Source organism: Aplidium turbinatum, chromosome 3, assembly GCF_918807975.1.
Source record: "Aplidium turbinatum chromosome 3, kaAplTurb1.1, whole genome shotgun sequence".
Classification (NCBI taxonomy): domain Eukaryota; kingdom Metazoa; phylum Chordata; class Ascidiacea; order Aplousobranchia; family Polyclinidae; genus Aplidium; species Aplidium turbinatum.
Genome location: NC_137474.1, coordinates 30,460,924 through 30,484,977, shown reverse-complemented (window position 1 = coordinate 30,484,977; position 24,054 = coordinate 30,460,924). Strand labels below are relative to the sequence as shown.

The 24,054-nt window shown below is 37.1% G+C and overlaps 2 protein-coding genes across 2 annotated transcripts; one reads left to right on the top strand and one right to left on the bottom strand.

Moving 5' to 3' along the window:
• LOC145767097 (SMAD family member 3-like) lies at positions 1-13,823 on the top strand. The gene is made up of 9 exons (XM_082578852.1): positions 1-133; positions 1,511-1,660; positions 1,957-2,085; positions 3,140-3,287; positions 3,914-4,057; positions 4,806-4,910; positions 6,195-6,338; positions 7,246-7,406; positions 9,886-13,823. The coding sequence occupies exons 1-9, from the start codon at positions 65-67 to the stop codon at positions 10,123-10,125; spliced, it is 1,290 nt and encodes a 429-aa protein (XP_082434978.1). The 5' UTR covers positions 1-64; the 3' UTR covers positions 10,126-13,823.
• Positions 13,817-23,067, bottom strand: LOC145767096 (uncharacterized). The gene is made up of 11 exons (XM_082578851.1): positions 22,975-23,067; positions 22,218-22,395; positions 21,582-21,762; positions 19,318-19,479; positions 18,350-18,510; positions 17,824-18,040; positions 17,094-17,215; positions 16,336-16,540; positions 14,904-15,216; positions 14,063-14,376; positions 13,817-13,956 (listed from the first exon to the last, which is right to left on the bottom strand). Exons 1-11 carry the CDS (start codon positions 23,008-23,010, stop codon positions 13,947-13,949), a joined length of 1,899 nt encoding a protein of 632 aa, XP_082434977.1. The 5' UTR covers positions 23,011-23,067; the 3' UTR covers positions 13,817-13,946.
• Between the last annotated feature and the right edge of the window lie 987 nt (positions 23,068-24,054).

The window sequence follows — 24,054 nt, the reverse complement described above, 5'->3', positions numbered from 1 at the left end:
AGGTGCAAAAATTCTATTAGCTTGATTTTACCTTGTAGCTGAATCACATTCCACAGACTTTGAAATGCTACAGTTTACTCCCCCAGTGGTCAAGGACTTACTAGGCTGGAAGAGAGGAGATATGAGTGCCCAGGTACTGGATTGGTTTTTATTTTTGTCATGGAAAAGATTTGAAACTTTACATGAGACATTTGTTACAACAAATGATAAGATTTACTTTGATTTAAGTTGTACACAGTGTTCATGAGGATTGAACAGATTTTAGGATATGAAGTATTTTATCAAAATTCTGGCTGGTATTGCCGCTCAATTTGAACAATGAAACAAACAAAGTGTGTGATCACAAAAAGCAAATTTAAAATTTTTATGTGTGGACAGTGGACACTGGACAATGGATCATGCTTTGTTCTTGCTGTATCAATGCAATGAATATTCTCCATGTCAAAATGAAAGTTAGCTACACAAAATGCAGTGTAACATATAACACACAACGTGATAGGGTTTCAATTTTTTTCTTCAAAAATTTGAAATGTTGTTCGGCAAATGGTGATTTCAGTATGACTGAAATGTGTGTAAAAGAGCCAAGTTAAATTGCATTTTTGGAAACTTTTGCAAAAAAGTTAATGGTTGCTGATTAATTTATGATTGAATTTAAAAGTGTCTATTTGTGTAAGTTAATGCAAAAATTTTTTTTAAAGCAGATATAGCTGCTATCAAGATACGATTTTGTTTAAATGGGGCTTCACTGAGTCTGAACACACCGCTCTGCTATATACAGTAGGCTACACTGTACTGTACTTGAACTTTGTGTTATTTTATTGTTGAAAGCACTATCTTAATATTACTTGTGTTTGTTACTTTTAAGATCCTGTGTTGAGGTGTGTGTTGATTCTGTAGTTTGTTTTAAAAGAAATTCAAATGGCAAGCAATTTGAAATCTTTCATCTTTCTATCACCCTTTATTGATATGCTACTTCCAACTTAAAAAAGTTTGCAGTTTTATGACAATAATTCTATGTTCTACGTTATACTAGTGTGAGACTGTAAGCATATAGTTTCTAATGACATTGTGCTGAATAAGTGTCCAGCCACTAGGTCACACAGGACTTGTATCGAAGGTTAAGAGACTATACAATTTTATGAGACAATAGGCTTACTCAACATTGTTACATTTTCACATCCAATAAGTTTACAGCTTTGTAGACCAAGAACTGTGTAGTTTTCAATAGCTTTTAGATTGGATTTTGACTTTTGAGTTTAGCATTGGTGTTTTTCTACAGTTGATGATATGAAAGCTAGTGTTTTGTTTTGAGTTCTCTAGATTCACATTACAATATGGGATGCTAAAAATCATAAAACTGATCAATTCTTTTGACCAGTCTGGTGAAATCTGTCAAAATTTTGACAAGACATAAAAGTATCTGAATCTCAGTCCACAATGATATAATTTTACGTAAAATATGATCATTTATATACTACCAATACTAAGGTAAACTTTGTCTATTTTTCAGGATGAAAAATTTGCTGAAAAAGCAATCAAAAGTTTGGTGAAAAAACTTAAAAAATCTGGCGGTTTAGAAGATTTGAAGACAGCTGTCACCAAACAATCAATCGACACAAAGTGTGTCAAAATACCCAGGTCTTTGGATGGGAGATTACAGGTTGGTGGTAGGACCAGCAAGATAATGTTCAAAGATCTCTTTCATGTATCAGTTGTGTTTTGCAAATCGATTTCACGCGTTTGTTTAAAATGCATGACCTGTGAAACACTTCATATTTTTCTGCACTTTAATTTTTTTGTCATCATGTGAGATTAATTAGAATAGGAAACAATTTAACCAAACAAGTATATCTTTCAGTATTCTTGCCCACGTGGTTGCGAATGCAAACTCGGAGAAAAAGAGAGTTCATAACAAATTCGTTAATGCATTATGACGATATTTCATGTTTTTAAAAGGTTTCTCACAAAAAATCTCTACCTCATGTATTATACTGCCGCCTGTGGAGATGGCCTGACCTACGCAATCATCACGAACTTCGTCCCGTTGACAAGTGTGAATACGCTTTTCATCTCAAGAAAGATGAGGTAAGCTGGCTTTGTTAGAATTATATTTGCATCAGCACGACGTTGCACAACCGTATGCACGTATGACGATTGCAGTTGTGCATGAGCGTAATAAAATGCAAAAACTGAACATGCTTTTCTAGAGAATTGCTGCATCGATCAACTATTGTATCGTTAGGCCTAAGCAATCCATCAATGCTTTGCGATTTTCTTATTGCTTTATTGCTCTTTGCAAATAGATATCAGTTTGTATTTTGATTGCTTAGGAGGATTATCCGTTCCGTCTGGGGCTTTTAAAATTTAAGCAAATAGCTGATGAAACATCCACGCCGGTATTTTACAATAAAAAAATTAGAAAATGAAAGTTGTTTGCTTAAAAAAAAACTCTTCAGAACACACTTGAGATCCTCTTTGGATTAGTCGTCTGGGCCCAGTTTGAGGTTTCTTCATCAACTTATTCTTAAGCAATAAATAAATATGTTTTTCGACATTTTAAAATTATTGAGAAACTAGAAACCCAGTCAGAATAAATTGTTTTTTTTGCACTATTTCAACGTCAGACAAGGTTGCAGTAGTGCAAAAACCGCAACTTGTTTTTGTATTTACCCTGTTTGGAATGCACTTCTTAAAGGAGGCTTTTTTGAGAGGTACATACTGTTTGCCTCGAAAGATATTTGCGTTTTGTAAGCAATGTTAAACAATCAAGGTCAAAGGAAGATTGTTAATGAAAAAGTCCAGTAACAAAGTTTGAATTGGGAATGTTAAACAGATTGTTTTTTAATTAAAATATTTCGGCGTTGAGATATTAAGCTATTTTGTAATGAATGGAATTCACAACGGCAACGGGATAACTGCGATCTGATTCCTTGAACTACTTAGTTACAACTTCACTGTAATTTCTTTTTTTTTGGTCTCAGCTAAATACTTTTGCTTCTTGCGTAGGAAAAGGATATTTTGTATTTCGACATTCGCACCTGGCAAATGTACTGGGTACCCGCATTGTAAATCGTAGTCACAAACAGTTGCTTTAATGCAAACGTTTTATCATATATACAAACGACACTTGTGTACCCAGGTGTGTGTGAATCCGTATCACTACACGAGGATGGAAACTCCGTCTCTTCCGCCTATCCTTGTTCCACGACAAACCGATCCTGTTCCGTCTGAGTTTCCACAACTAGACGACTGGTCCATCGTGCCTGAGAACGCTACTTATGAACCAAGTACGACATCACCTTGAGACAAATTATAATTTATTTTTGAACTGTGTAAAGTTTAATGTAATAAATTTTTCAATTTACTTTTCTTAAGACAACTATGACCACTCAAGCCATCGTTATTAAATAAGATGCTCCATTGCTCCACCAGAATATATGTTACTTTATACCAAGAGACTACAAAGGAACGAAGCCTTAAATTGAAAATTACTCAATGAAATTTAAGTTTTGAACGTGGTTTATTGCATTGCAATCATGTTTGTACAAAGATCATGCATCGCTGGTTCAATTGTCGAGGTGTTCGCTTGTGCAACGCATTGGGGCTGCTTCCCATTCAGCGGCACCTAGTAGATCAAATAATCCCTCAACAAAAACACTTCAACAACAAGCGGAAACTTCACTTTGTCAATCTCGGTGTCCAGGCCTGCTTCAGTGGTTGAAGCCTCTATTTCTACAAGTATGCGAAACTGTCAGGATTAAGCTCTCGGAGAAACTTTCTCAGACCGGAATAAAAAAATTTACAATCAAATTAACACCTTGGCTAGCAAATCACGTTTACCGTCTACGATAAATCAATGTAAAAAGGAAATAGATTTCTAGCTGACATCAACGAAAAGTTCCTCTTTCTACAGGCATGCAGCCTTCGGGCAACTTCACAGTCCCAGAGAGTCCCCCACCCGGGTACATGAGCGAAGACAGCGAGTATAACGAGCCCATGTCGAGTATGTCCAGTCCGGGATCATCTGACCCAGGCAGTGTCTATTCCGGCACCACTGGTAGGTCGACCGGTACTTGAAGTTACTACAATTAATAAATTTTTATTCGTTGCGAAGTAGAAAATACGTAGAGTAGGCCTATAATGAAAAATATTATTGATAATTTCAATTGCGTTTTGTCGCACGAGCTGGTGAAATCGCGTACTTATTGGTTGTGATGTTCAGTTTTTTTTTCACTTGACCCTGTTTTGCGCCTAATTGTCGCCAGTCTGTTGTTGATGTTTTCTGTATTCCAAAGTATGAAATGGAGTACGCTTTTTGCCTTAATGAAACACATGAGTGAGTATGTAAACCGCAGTGTTACGTTTAACAGTATTATTCTACCAGGACGCTCAAAACCGTACACCTTGCTAATGAATCTGTTTCATGCTATTGAAAAATTCAGTTGATGAATCAGATCACTTGTCCAACTCATGAGGCGTATCTTAAATTGGTACCTAAAAGTCTACCACCTTCTACGAAGTAAACACTAGCGTGTGCGCCATTCGCCGAATTATTTTTCACGTTATATTAGCTTATTACTTAAAGGTGGTCCCATACTTGATTCCAAGCATGGAGGGATGAGAGGATATGTTTTTTTGTTATACTTATATACTTGTTGCTTACGTAACCAATATGGCTTGCTATCTCGTAGTAACCTAACGCACGTGCATTGTAGTGTAACATCTGGAAAGTATCGAGTCATTTTTCATGTATACTTGTTTTTTAATTGCTTTTCTTGCGATTTGCTTGAAGTTGTTTTGTGCAGACGCAGCATCCGGGCAGTCAACCATCGAGGAAGTTCAGTCCGTAGCTTACCACGAACCACCTTTCTGGTGCTCTATATCTTACTACGAGCTGAACCAGAGAATAGGTGGGTGCTCACTGCTCAAGTCTCCAATTCGAACTATTCTGTATCTATGATGAAGCAATTACTTTGTAGTGATGGACTGATGGTACCTTTATGCCGATGCCATGTCAAATGAGTTGCTACCAACTTGTGTGCAAAAATTGTAAAAAAGTTATTTTTGTTGTTTCAATATTATATTATGCATGCAAAATTGGTGTAGTGTGATTTCATAAACTTTCAAGTCATAATGTGATGTAAAGCAACGGCTCAAAACATTTCTTGACGACGCTGTTTTAGGCAGCCCACAAAAATTGTTAAATCAAATAATCTTCTGGTTTGGATTTAGTCTCCTTGTATGTAAAATTTTAGGTTTGGTTTCCCGGTTAGAGCTACCGAATGATTGCTTTTGTCGTTTCGTAGCCTAAGTTAATAATGTGATAGAAAATCGGGTTAACAGATAAAGTCGTAAAGAGTGTACAAAGGTCGGCAAATAGCTTGTAATGTACAAGCCTACGGGGTTTGTTTCTGTTGTGCTTTTGTCATCATTCGGGAGGAATAGATTTTGCTATTTTTGTTTTTAAAATTCAAGATACGTGTAGTCTGTAGAAGTTGACAAAAATATGACATAAATATTCTGACAAGAACATTTTATGAATCGGTTCTTTTCAAAGCGCTCTCGTAACCATCTCCTTGCGTGGTACTTATTTATAGAATGTCATTATCGGTAGATTGTTAATGACCCGCAGATTTTGCTCATTTTCTTAAATCTTTGAAATCCTTTAAGTTGTACCCAGAGCTACGGAAAGTGTGAACGGCATCAACGTAGTTGTGATGTCTTTTTCAGTCAACAGAATTTTTTTATTTCGACATCGTTACATATTGAAACGATGTAACTGCGGCAACTTTTTCCTGACTAGTTTGTTATTGTGTACTGAATGTTGAAAATATTTTGTAAATATGATTATTTTGCTTTCCCAATACACTTAATAAAATATAAAAATACATGTATCTAATACAGCAGTTTTGAATTTTGACAGTTAAAAATTGTTTACATTTTTCTATTGACTACGGACCTAGACTACAATGATCGGTCCTGCTAGGAATGAAATTTAGTGAACGTCTGTAAACGTTTATTCAATGTAAAAATGTTGCTCTGCTCATTGTGTAGTTTCTGCCTTTTTGATTCTGACAACTGTGTTGTTAAGTTTGCATGAAATGCGTTGGCGGAGCGTCCGATATAATTGTGTACTAGTGTCAAGCCAGCAGTTTGCAAAACAGCTAAAAGGACTAAAACGCTTTTCGTTCCAGGTGAATTGTTCAACGCCTCTCAGTTCTCACTAACGGTGGACGGCTTCACTGACCCGTCAAATTCCGAGCGCTTCTGTCTCGGGTTATTGTCAAATATCAACAGAACACAGAATGTTGAGATAACTAGAAGACACGTCGGGAAAGGTTCGTGTGATTTCAATGTAAAATTTTATTGCATCAACATTAATTTTGATTGAATGGAATTTACGTTTGAACAACATTCATAGTTAAAATTTTGCACAAAACTAATTCGGTATTTTTCATGTGATTTTCATGCAGATATTTTTTAGCAAAATGTCCAAAAAAATATAGTCAATTTGGTCAAAATGTTTGAAGAAACGTTTGTTTGTTCTAACTTTTCTCAGATAAAACACGACAACGTTTCTCTGCGAAACTTAATGTTGTAGCTAGTCAGGAAGTGCAAATTTTGGTTTGTATCAGCTACTTGAAAGGAAATATTTCATCAGAAAAAAATGACCGAAGTTTTTCAAGTCATTTCGGACAAATGACCGAAAAGTCTCAGCGAAAAAAAAAACAGGCTTCCTTTACACTATTTCATAACTATGAATTTTGCTGCGGCAATCACATGGTCAGATGATTCTAATTCATTTAGAACATTAGAACATTTAGAAATAAAGATATTTAATAACACGAATTAAGCTTCGTGGCGTGTTTACAATCGCCATGCATGTTCTATTTACGACATCTCGTTCGTACTTCAAAGTGGCAAATACTTCGGAATCGAAAGGCTAATGTTCTTTTTCTGCCTCGCTCGGTTCATGGACGCTACAACGCTGCAATTTAAAAAAAAAATCTTTATTGTTTTTTGTGTGAAGCGCACTTACGACTTTTAATGCGATTGTATATAGGACCATAGGCCAACTTTAGTATTTTTATTGGAAACAATTTCACGAAAATTCAATATTAAAATTCGCCATTTTGATCTATCACATATTATCAAAATAAGTATTACGTGTTTTCCCGCGTTCTATTCGGCCAAAAATAGTTTCTTTATGTCACATGTTGTATCGAATTCTTCTTTGCTTGGCAGGGGTACGACTATACTATATTGCTGGGGAAGTATTCGCCGAATGCTTGAGCGACAGCGCCATATTTGTCCAAAGCCCGAATTGCAACAGGAGATACGGCTGGCACCCAGCTACTGTGGTGAAAATACCTTCCGGGTGCCATTTGAAAATCTTCAATAATCAGGTGATGCTTTTCTTATATATAATATGTCTATATCCTTCACATTCAAAATCTTTGAATGTGGATGAGTCATTTTTGATTGCAATTTCTACAATTGTATTTTTTTTTCTTGAGAACCTCTATCCATAGCATTTCACTTTTTTCTGGTTTATGTATAAAGGAAATGACTTGAATGTAATGATTAACCGAAAACAAAGTCTTTTAATAGTTATTTTGTGCAACTCTTACCATCTTACCACTAAGTTTTGTGAAATGGTAGATTAATTTTCACTACTTTTGCCGGCTTAGCTGATATCTTCAAATAAAAAAGCCAGACAACAAATGCTTATTCAAAAAACGTTCCACTTGCTGTGGTAACTTAGTGGATCGAATACTCTTGTTAATTCAGATTTGAATGAAACAGCAAATACTTTCCCACCTTCTATTGAGCTTCACAGCCCAGTGGAATCGGGTATCAACTTACTCTGTTATGCTGTTATTCACACAGCAAAATCGGTCATTTTACATTGATTAACGTAACGTCTGCAGACGTTGAATCAACGTAAAAATGACGGATTTTGATGTCTGGTGATCATTGTTGTCCCCAGACAGCAAATCAGTTCTTTTTTTTACATTATTTCTAATCTATAGACGTCGAATCAATGTAAAAAAGAACTAATTTAATTACTGGGTCTGGCTTGCTGCCAACTTGGCCTGCTGATTTCTGTCAAAATATGAAGCATCGTGGCATGCCATCATATTATATTCCTGGCTGTCATTCAACACCAAATTGTCGTCGACATGCGATTAACAAAAAAGCTTTTCCTCGTAGCAGATTTCATGATTGATTAAATACTAAACTGTTCGATGAATTTAAACATTTCTTATTAACATTTTAATATCTTGAAAGATGAGTAAAAATCGCCATAGATTCACGCTAAAACTGAGGCCATAACATTTTAACTTCACACTCACAGAGAATTGCAAATCTCTTTGTGATTGTTTCACTTATAAAATGGTCCTTGTTGTTTAAAGCAAACAAGACACTTCATATTGTTATTAAGTGTCGTTTGCCGAGATGCGAAGTTGTTGTTCCAATGTTCCCATTTGATGCGTGTTTGCCATTTTATACACAGCTGTTCCATGCCGCAAATAAGACCCTTTTACGTCTGCGGACGTTGAATCAATGTAGAAAAAAGAAGTAATTTGTGACCTGAAATGTAATCATTGGGGGATGGGGTCGGTACACTTTGGCTGACATGTGAGTTAAATGCAACAAACGAAATACAGTTCTAATATAATTTAAATTGAATGTTTACGTTACGAGTTTGGTAGTGTGCGCTGATATTTTTAATACTTTTCAATAAATAAAATCAACAATTGACGTTTCAACTGCAGAACGGCACTAACTCCACCAAGTGATCAAAACTTGCAATTCCAGCAACTGGTTTATAAAAGTTTCGGCTTTAGAATACCGTGTTTCCTTTGCAGAATTATTAAATACTTTAGTGCTTTTTTTAAAATGGCAGTTTTTTGTTAGTAAAGTTCTAATGAGTTAAATCTAGACTCCCTGGACCGTTTACTTGAACCCACGCACAGACAGCAAAACTCATCATTTTTACATTGGTTCAAGGTCTGCAGGCGTTTTATTAAAAAGATCCTGGTTTTATCGAAAAATCCTGCAATTAAAAAGGGGAGTTGTATGCAGTTCTCGGTAGAATTTGCACCAAATATAGTTTCGGTAAACATCTTCTTTCGATGAACTGTCATAGGATTATTTGGTCAGTACATTAGTATCTTGTCTTTTCAAATATCATTTTCTGTTTGAATAAGAACCTTGTGATAATCTCAATCAGGGTAAAACAGCCTGTTAAGGTTTTTAATGAATAGTAACTGCATTTGATGTAATTCGCTCGGCTAGGCATTTTTGCTTAGCATTAAACATTTTTTTGTGGTATTAATACTAATAGTTAGTTTAAAATCTACATGCTATCTGTTATCCGATATTCACTTTGTAAAAACGTTGCAACGACGTTTCTATGCGGTCCGCAAAATATAATTTTTCTTGTTATAGTTTTGCTCCATTTTGAGTTGTGCAGGTCTGGTTCAAACTGACTGTCACTCGATATGATCGAGAGATAGAAAACACAATCCACTGTTGTTCATTAGTTTACGTCTTGTCCTAGCTCTACAATATTTCAATGTTGACTTTAAACCTATCACAACTAAAATAATAAAGCGTTCAGCTTGCTGATTATTGTAAAACTGTTTTATATTTTACCATTACCACCTTTCCTTGTTCGCTTTTGCTCGTGTACGTACTCAGGCAGCAGAGCAACCGTTTTTACGTTGTTAACGTCTGCAGATGTTAATTAATCAGTGTAGAAAACGATTGATTTGTATGACTGGCATGTTTTTGTTGCAGTGGATTAGTGACGAGAGACGAAATCACTAGTTCTGGAAACTCATTTTCTTAACTTCACAACGTTTTTTTCGCTTTCAGGAATTCGCCGCCTTGCTCTCTCAGTCGGTCGGCCAGGGCTTTGTGGCCGTCTACCAGCTCACTCGTATGTGCACCATTCGTATGAGCTTTGTTAAAGGCTGGGGGGCCGAGTACCGCAGGCAGCATGTCACCTCCACCCCTTGCTGGATAGAGATACACTTGAACGGACCCTTGCAGTGGCTGGATAAAGTTCTACAACAAATGGGAGCCCCCCACTTACCCTGCTCTAGTGTGTCATGAAAGCCACCGCTACACATACTCTTGTTGCATATAAAAAATATAGTACGTTCAATTTCAAGTGTAAAGCTAAAACTTTTCATTTGCCGAATGCATCTAACCAACGTGTTGTAACGTTAGAACGATAGGTCATTTATTCTTGCGCTTGCCTTTTTGTGAAAGAAAGGTTGCAAATTAAAATGCCAACCTCATGCATTTGACAATGGTATGTTGTTTGTATTGTTTTTAATCAACAGTTGTTTTTAACTCTGCAAATTTTAAACTTTCTTACTACACTATTTGCTTACATATTATTTCATAAACCATAAACTTTGTTAAAAGTCAACTTTTACCCGTTTTCTTATATTTTGTGCCTTATTACGTGGAATTGTTTCTAGGAGACACCAACTAATTTGTAACATTTTGCAAATTGTTGCTAGCTGTCTGAAGAAGCTTTGTAAAAAGCACGTTTGGTTGGTTGATTATGAGAATCTTCATACCCGGACTGGGAAATCGTCTTTAAAGGCTTAATTCTGCCAGTTTCACATACTTGTTGAGGCTTTGAACCGCTGATACGGGCCCTGTCACCGAGACTGCTAGAGCGAAGTTTCCGTAAGCGAAGATATTCATGCAAAAATTTCTATCCCTTGCAAAACCATAATTTTTAACGTGACCTGGAGGAGCCAGCAAACGACTTAAAAATATAAAATATTTTCGTCAAACGGTTAGCAACACTCCACGAAATGTCAAAATTACGGCGGTATCTCTTAGTAGCCATTCTTAATGGACTTCTGTCATATAAATATCCCTTGAATACAGAGAGAGTATCATGTTCTAATGCAAGATTTGCGTATACCTCTGCAGTTAAACAAAAGTTCCAAAGTATTGTGTTGTAAACTCATTTCATATGAGCTCCCGTTTCACTCAAAACATCTGTTGGTTCTTTCAGGTTGAAATCACTGATATGTACTGTTACGCATATGCTGACAACCACTGCTTCCATCTGTTTGTTTAAACGTTCGCTCGTGAAATATCGCAAGAAGATATGACCTGATTTATGATAAAGATATGACGTGATTTATGATGTTTTTGTGACGTAACATTCCCTTTGGGATAAATACAATCAATGATTTCTTTGCCATGGTTGAAATATGCAAGTTGCCTATACACTACAAAAGTGGCACAAGTTTCCATGCTGACAGGGAGACAACGAAAGGATCATACGATCTACTAGCCAATTGCCACCCTACAGAAATGATAATTGTGTCACTTCAGACATAAAAAAAATGTTAAAAAAAACACAATATTCCTGCGCTTTAAAATACACATCAAAAGGAATGGCTCACTTGCACCTTATTGACACTTGCTAAATATGTTTACTCGTTTTTTGCATGTCCCAATTTTGTACTCAAGCCTTCAAAATTGAAGGCTGAAGTAGATTGCAGATGAAAGTGCACTTGGTTTCTACATACGCCTAATATTTATACTAATACTAAAATGTTACTGCAATTGGTTTTAGTGTTTAATTGTTTCAGCGTAAGTGCTTTTTTGTCTTGCAGTCTAAATGTTAGCATATTGATGGTTGATAAACTAACTTGTTCCTTAATTGAACTAATAAATTGTGTTTACATCTTGCTCAATAAAATGCTATTTTTGGTATAATAACGCTCCTCGTTATAAAAAAAAACACTTAAATATAATACTGAGACAATTGAATAAAATACTTGAAAGAACAATTTTGGCAAATATGAGGTCCAAGTACATGTTTGTGTGCAATCGACTTCTGTTCTGAAGGCTCATGCACGGTGTGTGGGCCATCTATGTTCGTAGGCCATTTCAAGATTTTTTTCTTTGCGAGATTTATTGAAATGGCGTTCACGTCTGTAAGTGCCGTCCTCTATCTAATATAGAATTGTATGCGAAAATGTAGGAATATTCAAATTTTTACTGATTTTACTTTAACTCCTCCTGAAGAGATGGCTCCTCTTGCGGAGATGGACTCCCTTTTTTCCTGGCCTAGCTTTTTGTTGTTTTCCATTGTAAAACATAGTTGCAGCAGTTTTTTACATTTTTGTAATCACTGCTCCTTGACTATAGGCGTATGCAGAGCACAGTGTATTCCGATTCCCGTTTTCATATTCGCTATTTAGGTTTCACATCCTCTAGTTGTCGTTCATGTGACAATGTGAATTTCCTGCTGTAGTTTTCCAGCTTTAATCATGTTTTTCGTTACCGGAAACGCTTTGTTAAATACTTGGCTGGAAAACTTCTAGTTTGAAACAGTAACAATTTTATTTTTGTTGAGCAGCGCGGCTGTTAGTTGCTTTTGTGACAGAAACTCTTGATTGTAAACACGGTTGCCTTTTTCATCGAAACCGGGCTTCTGGTTTTACTTGAAGTCGATTTTTGTCAGTTGTCACAATTTTAAGCCATTTTGAAATTTATAATTTGTAAATCGCATACTCCGTAATAGTGCCAGTGTGTCATCTAGCGTCGTTTATAAAATGTTCCGCTAAGTTTGTTCTGTTGTTTGTTCAAGTGAAAGTTTGTCAATTACTTTTTATCTCGATACTTTCCAAATGACTTGCTTCGTTCTATTCATCTCGTGCCAAATCATTCACTCAATCAATGTTCATGTAATTAACTGCAGTATAACTTTTAATGCAACAAATAAATCATTGTCTTGTCGCTATGTCCCAAATACCTTCAGCCCTGTTACCAACTGCGACATGACTCTACAATTATATATTAAACTGTTGCTGTAAGCAATCATGTGTTGAGACTGGTGCCGTATCCTTACATTAGATAAGCGTATACTGCAAGAAAACGCAGATGTGACATTCGATTGGAGAAATAAATTTTATTGACTGCCAGGACAATGCTACATATGATGTGTTGTGATGTGGATTGTTAAAGATTGTTTCTCTAATATTATCTGCGGCTCCCGGAACGGCTAGGGTGCATCTAAAGAACAACCAACCGCATTTGAGCATGATGATTTAGGTCAATATTAGCAACGTGGTGTCATGTCACGAGTTTAGAGTTACAATTTCGAAAGAGCTTTGCCTATACCTCTTTTTTGCTTTGTTATCAATAGAATATCTGCAGTATACGTATAAATAAACGGGGTTCACTGGAATGAATGTCATCTGTTCTTGTATTAGGGATTTATGAATGTGTGCTAAAACTCATGTTTACGCGAAGCAACTCATAAACTCGAGTATCTAACTTCATTGTATTTCATCTTTACGGTTTTTAATTGAGTTGAAATGTAAAAAAAAAATTGAAAATTATACTTGAAAAAAAAAACTAGCAACCAAGCTAGTCCTCGTTAACGTTGATTCGATGTATATCTGAAGCGATGAATATCTGGCTGGATATGAGCTTATTTCTTGCAGCTGTGGATACTTTTCTAACTACGCTTGAATAGTAAATATTTACTATTCAATAATTTTTGTATACAAGTGATTTGTGTGCCATGAAAGGTTGAACGTCTGTCTTCCTAGGAGAAGAAACAATTTATATAAGGATCTTAAGCTTCTGTGAGAAACGTTTTGCTAAACCTCTGATCAATATTCGTTCTGAGTAGTCTCATGCACAGATTTACACTTTGATGTTGACGTCATTTTCCGAACGGACCTAATCTACGTTCTGCTGACAAAGTTAATAAACTTTTTATTATTCCGTGAAGCTTTTGGCTGCCACTGAACACTGCTTTGTTATTGTTCCATTATTGTATTGACGAAGATGAAATTTGTGTTTACCACCAATTTTTATAATTAACAAGACATTTCAAGTTGAGTTTTCTCGGAACAATTTTCTTCTTTCACTCGCAGAAATTCCTTTTAGTAAACTCTAGAAGAAGAAAAAAAACATGTTATTCCACGAAAATGCGCTTCATAAAGCTGAATTTCATTTTCAAGTTTAACTTTCATGACTCTCCAGTTTAATAAACTCTTACCTGTAGTAAGAATACTTGTAGGCATATGAAGAGCAGGAAGGCAATGTGTATCGCCAGCTGAAGTAAGTGCCACAGCTGTATGTTGGCATTCTGCAAGCGTACACTCGGCAAGAATAACCACAAGCGTAATGCTGCACAAGAAGAGGAATCATCTTTGCCCAGTAAGCATCTTGCTCGTCCAGAATGGAGTTACATCGACTCACAAGATTGTTAAGGTAGCAGCTGGTCATATAAGAGACCATGCCAGTGTTGTATTTCTCGCCATGGAAATGCTTTAGCATGGCATAATATTTCTCCAAATGTGCGTTTTTGGTCTGCAAAATGAGAAGAGGACATGTGTAATTAGGAAACTTACTATTTCAGCATAGTTAAAAAAAAAATTTTGTTTGTCGTATCCAGGCTTACACCATGTGGTTTTTAGATAAGTGGACGAGAGGGCAAGGAAGCCAATCTTCTTGTCCATCTTCAGGCATGCCTTCAAGTGTCCTGCCAACGACACTGCATGCTCATGAGCGGTGTCGAACTGGCGCCCTTTCGATTGCCGTTCCAGCGCTCTCACCACTCGACTATGCGATCGACATAATTAAAATGACAGTTCTTTTATCTTGCCTCCGTTTAACAGTTAAAGCACAAGAGACTTTAAAGTGGTCGAGTCAACTGCTCCCAATTTCGTCTTTTCGCTTGCTCTCCAAAGGTGTCAAACCCACCTCTCTTCGAGCGTTGCGTAAGCGTCTTCACAACGCAGGCTCGTAAAACCACAGCAAAGCATGTTAGAATTCGTAAAAATACAATTCTTTGTCAAAAAAGTAGCAATACAAAAAATAAATAAAACTTGACCTACATCAGCCATTTGTTTGGCGGTGGAAGTTCTCTTTGCCTTAGCTGAATCTTCGAGCTTCTTTTTGTATGCGGCAATGGCAGCTGTTCTCTTATCATTGCAAACCTTGAATTGAGCTTCAATCTTTTTGATAAGATCTTCAACCATCTTTCTATAGTTGGCTTGGTCTTGTGCGTGTTTGGTAACGCAAGCGTCAATCTGTTCGTTAAGCTTGACATAGTATGTGTTGCAAGCTTCAGTAGCTTTAGCTTCGAGTTCGCGCTTGAGCTTGGCAAGTTCAGCAAGTTGGGCAGGGGTAAGAGGAGCACCTCGGTTGCTGGAAAGATTTTAATATGTTTGCTTGGGTATAACAAACAGGGTATTCAACACTTTATGTAACAATTCCCACGCAGTCTACAACAATTCATGTGTTTTTCCACTATATTCTCAGAATAGTAGCCTATAGCTTTGGGAGAGAAGAAATTTTACAATATCATCAACAGATGACTGACAGCAGTAACTTAATGGGATTGAATAGCATTATTCAAAACAAATACAATACACTAATAAAATAATAATATAGCCTACTAAACTCAAACGTTTTTCGCATGAACTCTTTGCCCTCTTCAGGAAATACCTAATGCATCTAAACAAACAAATAACAGTTGTAAATAATGGTAGTGATAGCCAAGTTTGTTTGTTTGTTTATCTTTATCCTGCATTGCGGGAAAGCGGACTTGAGCGCTATGCATTACACCTGACCGACATACACCTGACCCACGCTGCAGCCGACGGCAATGTCTGTTTCCGGTTGTCTACTCTACTTATGACGTAAATTTGGTACTACCCATTACTCGAAATCGATCACTGGGTAGAGGCAATTATCGTAAAGTTTCTTGCCCAGAGAAACAACAGCAAGTGCGGGTGGCTGGAGTCGAACATGCAGGCTTTCGACTGCGAGCCCAACGCGCTAACCACTCGGCCACGGCTGCCGAGTACAACATACATACAAGTACAACATACAACTGAAGAAACACTATTTACAGTTATTTGTATGTTTTTTTGTTAAGTTACTGCAGTCAGTCGTGTGTTGATGATATTGTAAAATGTATTATCCAAGCATAGGCTATGTTTGGATGAATTTGTATTCATTTAAGTCCATCTACCCGTTGTTTCTAACTAAGAATTAATTTTGACTAAACAAAGGTAGGTATCGATTTTGACGCTTTTATATTCTAGTTTAACAGCTAGGTTTGAATCAGGGGTTCATAGAAGTTTGAATACGCAGATTTATTTATTCAATCCAGCAGATGTTGAATGAAAGATCATTCAGTGGCCTAGCTAACTTGCCAAGTTTCTGTACAGACTAAACTTCAACCAGGAAGAAAAATCAACAGGTCTACCGGAGACGTTTTAAGACATTTGAAAATTCAAATCATGTCGAATGTTGTCTTACCAAGAGAGGTACCGGTTCTTGACTTGTTCCAACCACCAGGTGTGTCTTTCCTTCACGTATTGAGCGTACTTGGTCTTGTATTGGACGAAATAACCAATCCACTTGTTCTTCCAGGTGTAGAATTGTGCGGTATGCTCCTTAAGAGCTTCTTCCATTTTGCTTCTCATGTCAGCAACAGTCTTGGCAAGCTGCTTGGAACCAGCATCTGCATTAAACAGAATTTTAAGAAGGTATTAAACCGGCCCTTGATCGTTTAATTCTTTGTCCTCTAACTGAGAAGCTCCTTTAAGAGATTGATCCTGGCAGTTTCGCACACTTTAAAAGAATTGAATCACTGACGAAAGCCCGGTCACCAAAATTGACAGAGTGAAGTTTCAACCGATTGTTGAAGTGCTGTTGGGTGTAAACTATTCTAACTACTAAGTGCCACTGAATGAAGAGCAGTCGTTGGAATACGTTGCTCAAGCGCGCACTCCGCTTGACATTGCTTGAAAGAATAATATTTGTTTATTCTTCCGGCATTATTTTGTATGATCGACAGACGAGGAACTTCTAAGTCAAGATCTTTAGGAATAGGGCTCCCCGGGTTAAAGAGATTACGACTCACTGACATACGCTGTAGCTTAATTATAAAAATAAACATGACCTAGTTAGACAGTTGAAATCTTTGCAAAGGTAGGCTATTGAAAACTCCCTTCAACATGATGGCTACAAATTAGCCTACATTATTTCGGAGCCGATTCAAAAACGTAACTTACCAACGTCACAAGTTCTCAAATTCTTGTAAACAACATAGTTGATCTTGTATTGGTAAGGTCTGATGATGTATTGGGTGACACAATAGTTGGTCTTGTATTGGAACCAGCTTCCGAGGCTTCGGCTAAAACAATAAAAATGTGTTGCTTGTGTTTGGCAATTGTGACGTAAAATAGTTATATTTTGGGACAATGACTCTTGCTATGAAACCGATTAATCAGATATGGCAGGCATGAGCAACCTTTTGACTGAATTATGATGATGGACGTTCGGGTTGACATTTTATGTCGTTCGGAGTAAATTAGCCTTCACTAAATTAGATAAAATTCATAAATAAATGACAGATACGATATCGCAAGCTGTAACGGATCTATAAAAAGTTGGAGAGGGCCGCAAAATCAAGCTCTAAAAAAACCTTCGAAACTGGTGGGTTTGAAGGATTACCCTTGGAACATTCAAGTTTGGCCAGAATTGATCAAAATGCATTTTTTTCTGTTTTTGGCGGATCACGTGACCAAGTGCCGATCTGCTACTGATTGCAAATTTTTTACAGTATAAGTTTTAATAAGTTTCATTACCAGGAGAGAAGATAGTTAAAATAACACTTTTAGTACTTTTTTACCCTCGCCGTTCAACCTTTAACATCAAATTAATTAGGCTACTTTATGATTTTCACAATGATAAATAACATTACAAGCGTATAAAGTAATTAAGTTATATTCCAAATCTTACCAATGTCCGTAGTAAGACTTTTTGTAGAATCTAAGACTGGCATTGGACATGTAGCATCGGTATGCGCAGGTGTAGTATTGGACAAGCTTCTTTTGATGAATTGCCAACTTGTAGGTGTAAACACGAACAAGTTTCTCCACTTCCATTCGTTCCTTTTGGTAGTATTGTTCAACGACAAGGTTGGTTTTGAAGGCAAGCCAAAAGTCGGAGTACCAATCTGTGATTTTTCAAATGTATTTTTAACTAGAACTACATTGTAGATAGCCTAATGACATAAACAAAGCCACACTTTTAAACAGTCGCCAGGAAAGAACAGGAGTAAAAAATTGAACTCTTTTATGGCTTACGCAATTAGGCTAACAGAGTGTTGTCCAAACATAGATTAAATGTAGGCGATATACTGTACTTTCTGCAAAAACTAGGTTTGTTTACCGTCTTGCATGACCTATAAGGATAAGCATTGTCGTCTGGTTTTCGATTTCATGCGTGTCATGTCAAATAAACAAAAATGGTTGAACATATGTACCGAAAATGTGGGTCAAGGTAGCCGTGTAGATTTCTTTCTTCTTTTCGAGAAGGGCAAGATGGTACTGGGTGAATTTAACAACATAGTCTCGAGCTTTTTTAGTAACAGTATTTTTGTATTCTTCAATCTTTTTGATTCGAGTTTCCAAACATTCAGTAGCTCTAAAATTGTAAACAACATCCTGAATTTACATGTGGCCTACCGGTAACTCAAAATAAACTTTTGACTTCAGCATAAAGAGAAGCGTTTTATACTATAAATAGAACACGCCTCCCCTGATTCTAACAATATCCAGTGTATGATAACCTTTGATATTGCAATTAAAAATTGGCAAGACCAAGCAACCATGGCGCAAATCTGCCGTGTGCATCAATAAAGCTCTTGAAACAGAAACGTATGTTCACAAACAATTAGTGATTGAAATATTGCCGTGAGATGGCGCAGCGGATAAAGCACTCTTTTTTAGACACGCAGTGTTAGTCCAAGTTCCGGAATGGGCTGGTTGTCAAAAAAGCCACACACCTCTACCTGGGGTGAAATGAATTGAGTGGACGTGATATATGAAGACAAGGTTGTTGAAAAAACGGAAACCTGCCACCAGACTTGTAAGACACGTCCTTGTTTTTGCCTTAGGCTACTGTAAAAATGCAGCTTATTTTCTTTTGATTAGTAAACTTTGCAGTTTTTCAACCAACGAGGCAGTGTTTTACCAAATTGCCAATGATAGGCATTCCCTTAAAGCTTAATAATTGTAACGTGGTGCAAAATGAACTAATAATTAACGTCAGTAGCCTTCTATTTCTGGAGTATAGGCCTAATTTAAAAAATCTACAGTCCATGAGTGGCTAGAACTCCGCCATCACCAAAACAGTCCTGGGCCTCGAGTAGGCTAACCGATATCCTCGAAGAAATAAAGTTTAATAAAAGAATAATGCATCATTTTAAACAAAACCATCTATGACACTTACGATTTGATGAGCTTATCGTGATATTCCTTGATTGAGGTAATCTTAGCAGCAATTGCGGCATTGTACTTGCTAACGACATCGGTCTTCATTTGATCAAGCTTCTTGAAGTAGGCAGCGATCTTTTCTTGCATTTCCTTTTCGTAGCTGATGGTAGGGTTGCATCTGAAATGAGTTGAATTTGTTACATTGTGGACAACAAAATAATTTTTTTTTTATTTCACATTTCGATGATCTTTTGTAGAATTTTCCACTTTTATTTCTTTTCTTTCATTTGCCAATCATGGGGTAACGTTTGAGTGTCGAATAGAAAAACAAACAAAAACTGGTTGCTATCAGGCAACCTTTCGGTGTACTGTAGTGTTGGCAAATAGCATCTTTCTGATGCAGTACAAGGGCAGACCTACTCTCGACCCCAGAACTTTACACCACGATATTGAAGGTGTTTAGCCTAATATTTACACTGGAAAACACTGCTGTGTGAGCGATATTGTTAAATGGCTGAAGCTTTTGTACAATTGTGGTGTGTCGTTCAATGTAATTAAAGCTTATATTGAATTTTCTAAGCTTCCTAAACTTCATTTTATTTTGGTTGCTAAGACGATTTATAAATGATGCCAATTGTTTGCACATCATCCTTGCGCTACAAATTATACTGTAAAATAACTTGCGGAAAAACCCTGAGTGCTAGCCCGGTGTTAAAATGATAAAGTTGAATGTGGCCTGAAGGTAATGAAATTAACAAAAAAATACAAATTGTTTTCCTCACTTTGAGAGTAGAGCATGGATAAGATCATACCAGCCAGGCGCGGATTTATGGGGGGGCCAAGGGGCCCGCCTCCCCCCCCGAAATTTTGTGAGAAATTGTTGAATGGTTTGATATGCTTCTAAACAGCTGATATTAGTCCCACAGCGGACTTACAACCCCCCTTTGGCACGCGTGTGACGTCACGATATTGAGAATGATGCTTTCAGTTTCCATGTCTCTAAAACAAAGTTTGCCTAATTTTAAGCGAAACTGCATTAAAAAAGCGAGTTTTGCCAATACCAAACATTCAAACATCTCAGCCAGGAATTAGCAACATCAAAACATAGAGACTTGGCTTTATTACCGAAAAAAAATGCCGAAGAAAACATGATCTTATCCTTTTGCTATGCCACCGGACAGAACCATTTCACAGGAATATTTATACCCATATTTTTTGTTGAAAATGCTCTCAGAATGCACCAAATTCAAAGTAATTTTTCAAAAATTTCTGGGGGATGCCCCCCAGACCCCCCGCCGCTGGGTGTCGCCTTTGGCGAACACGCCGTCAAACCCCCCAAATTCCTGGCTACGCCACTGGTTGTTCATATCTGTTCCTTCTTTTTCTTACTTTTTAATTTATTTTCAAATTTTCTGGCCCCCCCCCCAAAAAAAAACTCTTAGATCCGCGCCTGATACCAGCCTACTGTTAACACAAAAATAGGCCTAACAACAAAAAACTATATAATGTTTTACAATGCGTTACAGTAGATAGTTACTGTCTACCAATCAACCACAAACCAGTGCCGGTCTTTGGGGTGTGCAAACCGTGCGATCGCACAGGGCCCGCAAATTAGAGGGCCCGCAATTTACTCAGAAAATGCAGTAATTTTGTTATGTCCAATGGAAAAATTTAACAAAGGAATTAGCAACAAGAAAACATAGAGACTTAACGGGTGCAACCTATTTTGTCCCCTGAACATTTCGTACCCTGAAAAGATCGAGAAAAAAAACAACAGAGCCGAAGTCGCTGATCGAAGTTGCTGCAAACATTTCAAATTTCTCTCGATCTTTTCAGGGGACGAATTAGGTCGAAATTTGATTTTCTTACTCCGATTTCAGGGTACGGAATCGGGGTAAGAATTTTTTAGGGGACGAAATAGGGTGCATCCAAATCAACATAGAGACATAGCTTTATATTTCCGAAAAATGCTGAGGAAAGCATGATCTTATCCTTTTGCTATGCCACCGAACAGCACCATTTTACAGTAATATTCATAGCCAAATTTTTGTTGAACATGCTCTCAGAATGCCCCAAATTCAAAGCAATTTTTCAAATTTTCTATGGGAGGGCCCCCACACCCCCGCCACAGGGTGTTTCGCCGCCGACCGTAAGACCACCCCCCTCCCCTTTCAAAATAACCAGCTTCGCTACTGAATTGGATCATTGTCATTGGGGCCCGCAAAGTATATTCCGCACAGGGCCCGAAATACCCTAAGACCGGCACTGCCACAAACTTACTGTTTAAGATAAGCGTAATGCTTGGTGATGTATTTCTTGTAGTTGTCCTTATATTCTTGGTGAGTAGCGCACAGCTGAGTGACGTATTCATCTCGCTTGGCGTACATAGAGGTAGACATCTTGGCAAGAGCTCCGTTCAACAGGTTTCTAGTTTCGGCAATGACGTCAGAGATAGGCTTTTCTAAGAAAGAAAAAGGGACACGATGTCATTTTGTGGCCTGAAGAACATGCTGTACGGAAATGCTATTATCGAGGGGTTATGAAAAAAATGATTTAAATTTCAGTTATTATTAATTTTTAATCGTCTTTCATTAAATGCGAGTTTTGAATTAATATGGTTAAAATCTTATCGGGTGCGTGGTTGAGTATCGAGAGCTCTACAGGAAGCTTGAGAGGACATCAGTTCGACACGCTCCAGAGCACGCAATTTTGTCTTTGCAAGAAGCTGCCATGGAAAAAGAAAGGGAGCAGCTGACTGTATGACTATATGTCCCTTCGCTGATTGCTGTTATCTGTTGTGCCACATCTGTATTCGCAGTGTAGATTGTGATGACGTTGTTGCGGCTATCTTCATATCCTTCGTTATGAAATGGCTTCTTTATTATACTTTGCATAGACTAATCTTCTAACCCTAACCTTCCCATCCTTCCTTTCCGCAATCTTCACCAGGATAAACCTTCAAGATGGGAGTGTAGTAGCTGGAAGAGCACCAAGTTCTGGGAAAGTAGATGGTGTATCTGTAGCATGATGTTTTTGGATAAACATAGAAGTTGTGGTTACAGTAGTAACTGTAGGAGAAGCCGGCATTAGCAACCTGGAATGACAAAAACAAATATAAGCTAAGATAAATTTTTCAAATAATTAGGCCTTAGCTTAATTAAAAACTGTAGGCTAAAAGCAATAAACGCGCATAGAGAAATACTGATTTAGACTATGGCCATAGCTTTTTGATAGTTATCAAAATGATTAAATATTATGTAATGTTCGATAAAGATTAACCGATTTCCTTGAAGCATAGTTTTGTTTTTATTACAATTATTATCATTTGATGTTTGAACGTAGGCAGATTTATCACAATTTGTTTTCTGATATCATTAAGTTGACCCGAAACAAAATCGGTTGTTTTTTATTAGGCCTATTAGGCCTACCGGTTGTTTTTTATAACTGTTTTCACAATACAACGAATAGGTTTACTTCAATAACTGAAGACCATTAAGGAAGCCAACAGCCAACTATTAAGTATTTCTAAGTTAGGTTCCTTTTGGATACAACCAGCATTGGCTTGACTTACAGGCAACCCTGTTGAAAACGTCGTCATACTGAATGCGATTAGGCCTATCATTTTCTTTCTTTTTTTGGTGTAAAATACTTTACAATGAACGCAATTACTTACGGCAACACAGGCCAAGAGAACTAACAGCAATTTCATTTTCACTCTTCGTTCAACTTCCTTACTTGCAAGAAGTCAGATATTGACTGATAACTTTGTTAGCATCTTGACAGCATATATACGCAGGGAAATAAGCCACTTGAATTCCAGGTGCCTGATTAACTGACTTGTAAAAACATACCCATAAAGGCACTCCAGATCCACTGAGCATGATTAGACTGTCATTATTATCCAGGTAACGCTGGAGATGATGTGTCTCTCCTTTTGATTGCATTTTCAAGCCTTTACTTAGAGTGGTAGAAAAGGCCATTGTTCCCTTCTATACCTTTGCCTGAATATTGTTTTGAGAAAACCGATTTTGCTTTATCAACGTGAAAGCTACTGTACTTTGCACTTGTTTACATTTTGTTTTGTTGACAGTCAAGTTCAATTCTTTGGTTGTAATTTAGCTTTGGCCAAATTGCGGCTCTTTGAGTCTTTGAATGTGGCTCGTTAATGAATTACACATGCATTTTCTCCATCTTGCTGTCTATTTTCAACACAACATACTGTAGGCTACTGTTGTGAGTCATTTTATTCAATGAAAATTGTAGGCTACAGTTAAAACACGTTTCAGTTTTCACAAACCACTTCTTGAAGGAACTATGCTCCGACCTCAAACTGCATTGATATGATATAAGACAAATTTCAAACATTTTGCAGCCCAGGTGGAAACTCACAGTATCACCACGCAGCACCAATTCGATAGCCTACACTTCACAGTGAGTGAATAAATTCGTACTTTTGGTTTGATGTTTTTTTTTTGTTGCGGCTCTTTTAAAACCATATTTTGTGACTTGTGGCTCTAGCATGAGACCGGTTTGGCCATTTCTGTTGTAGGTGATTAAGCCAACGAAAACTGAGACTAAATAAGCTATATTACTTTTAACATTATGCAACGTGACTTTTAAGTTTAGTCAAAATTTAAACCTATAAGAAACTTAAATTTAATAGAATTTAACAGACTTGACAAAATTTAACCATAAAAATATTTGGTGGAAAGGAAAGGCGTAGACCAACCCATAGAGAAAATTGAAAATTGAA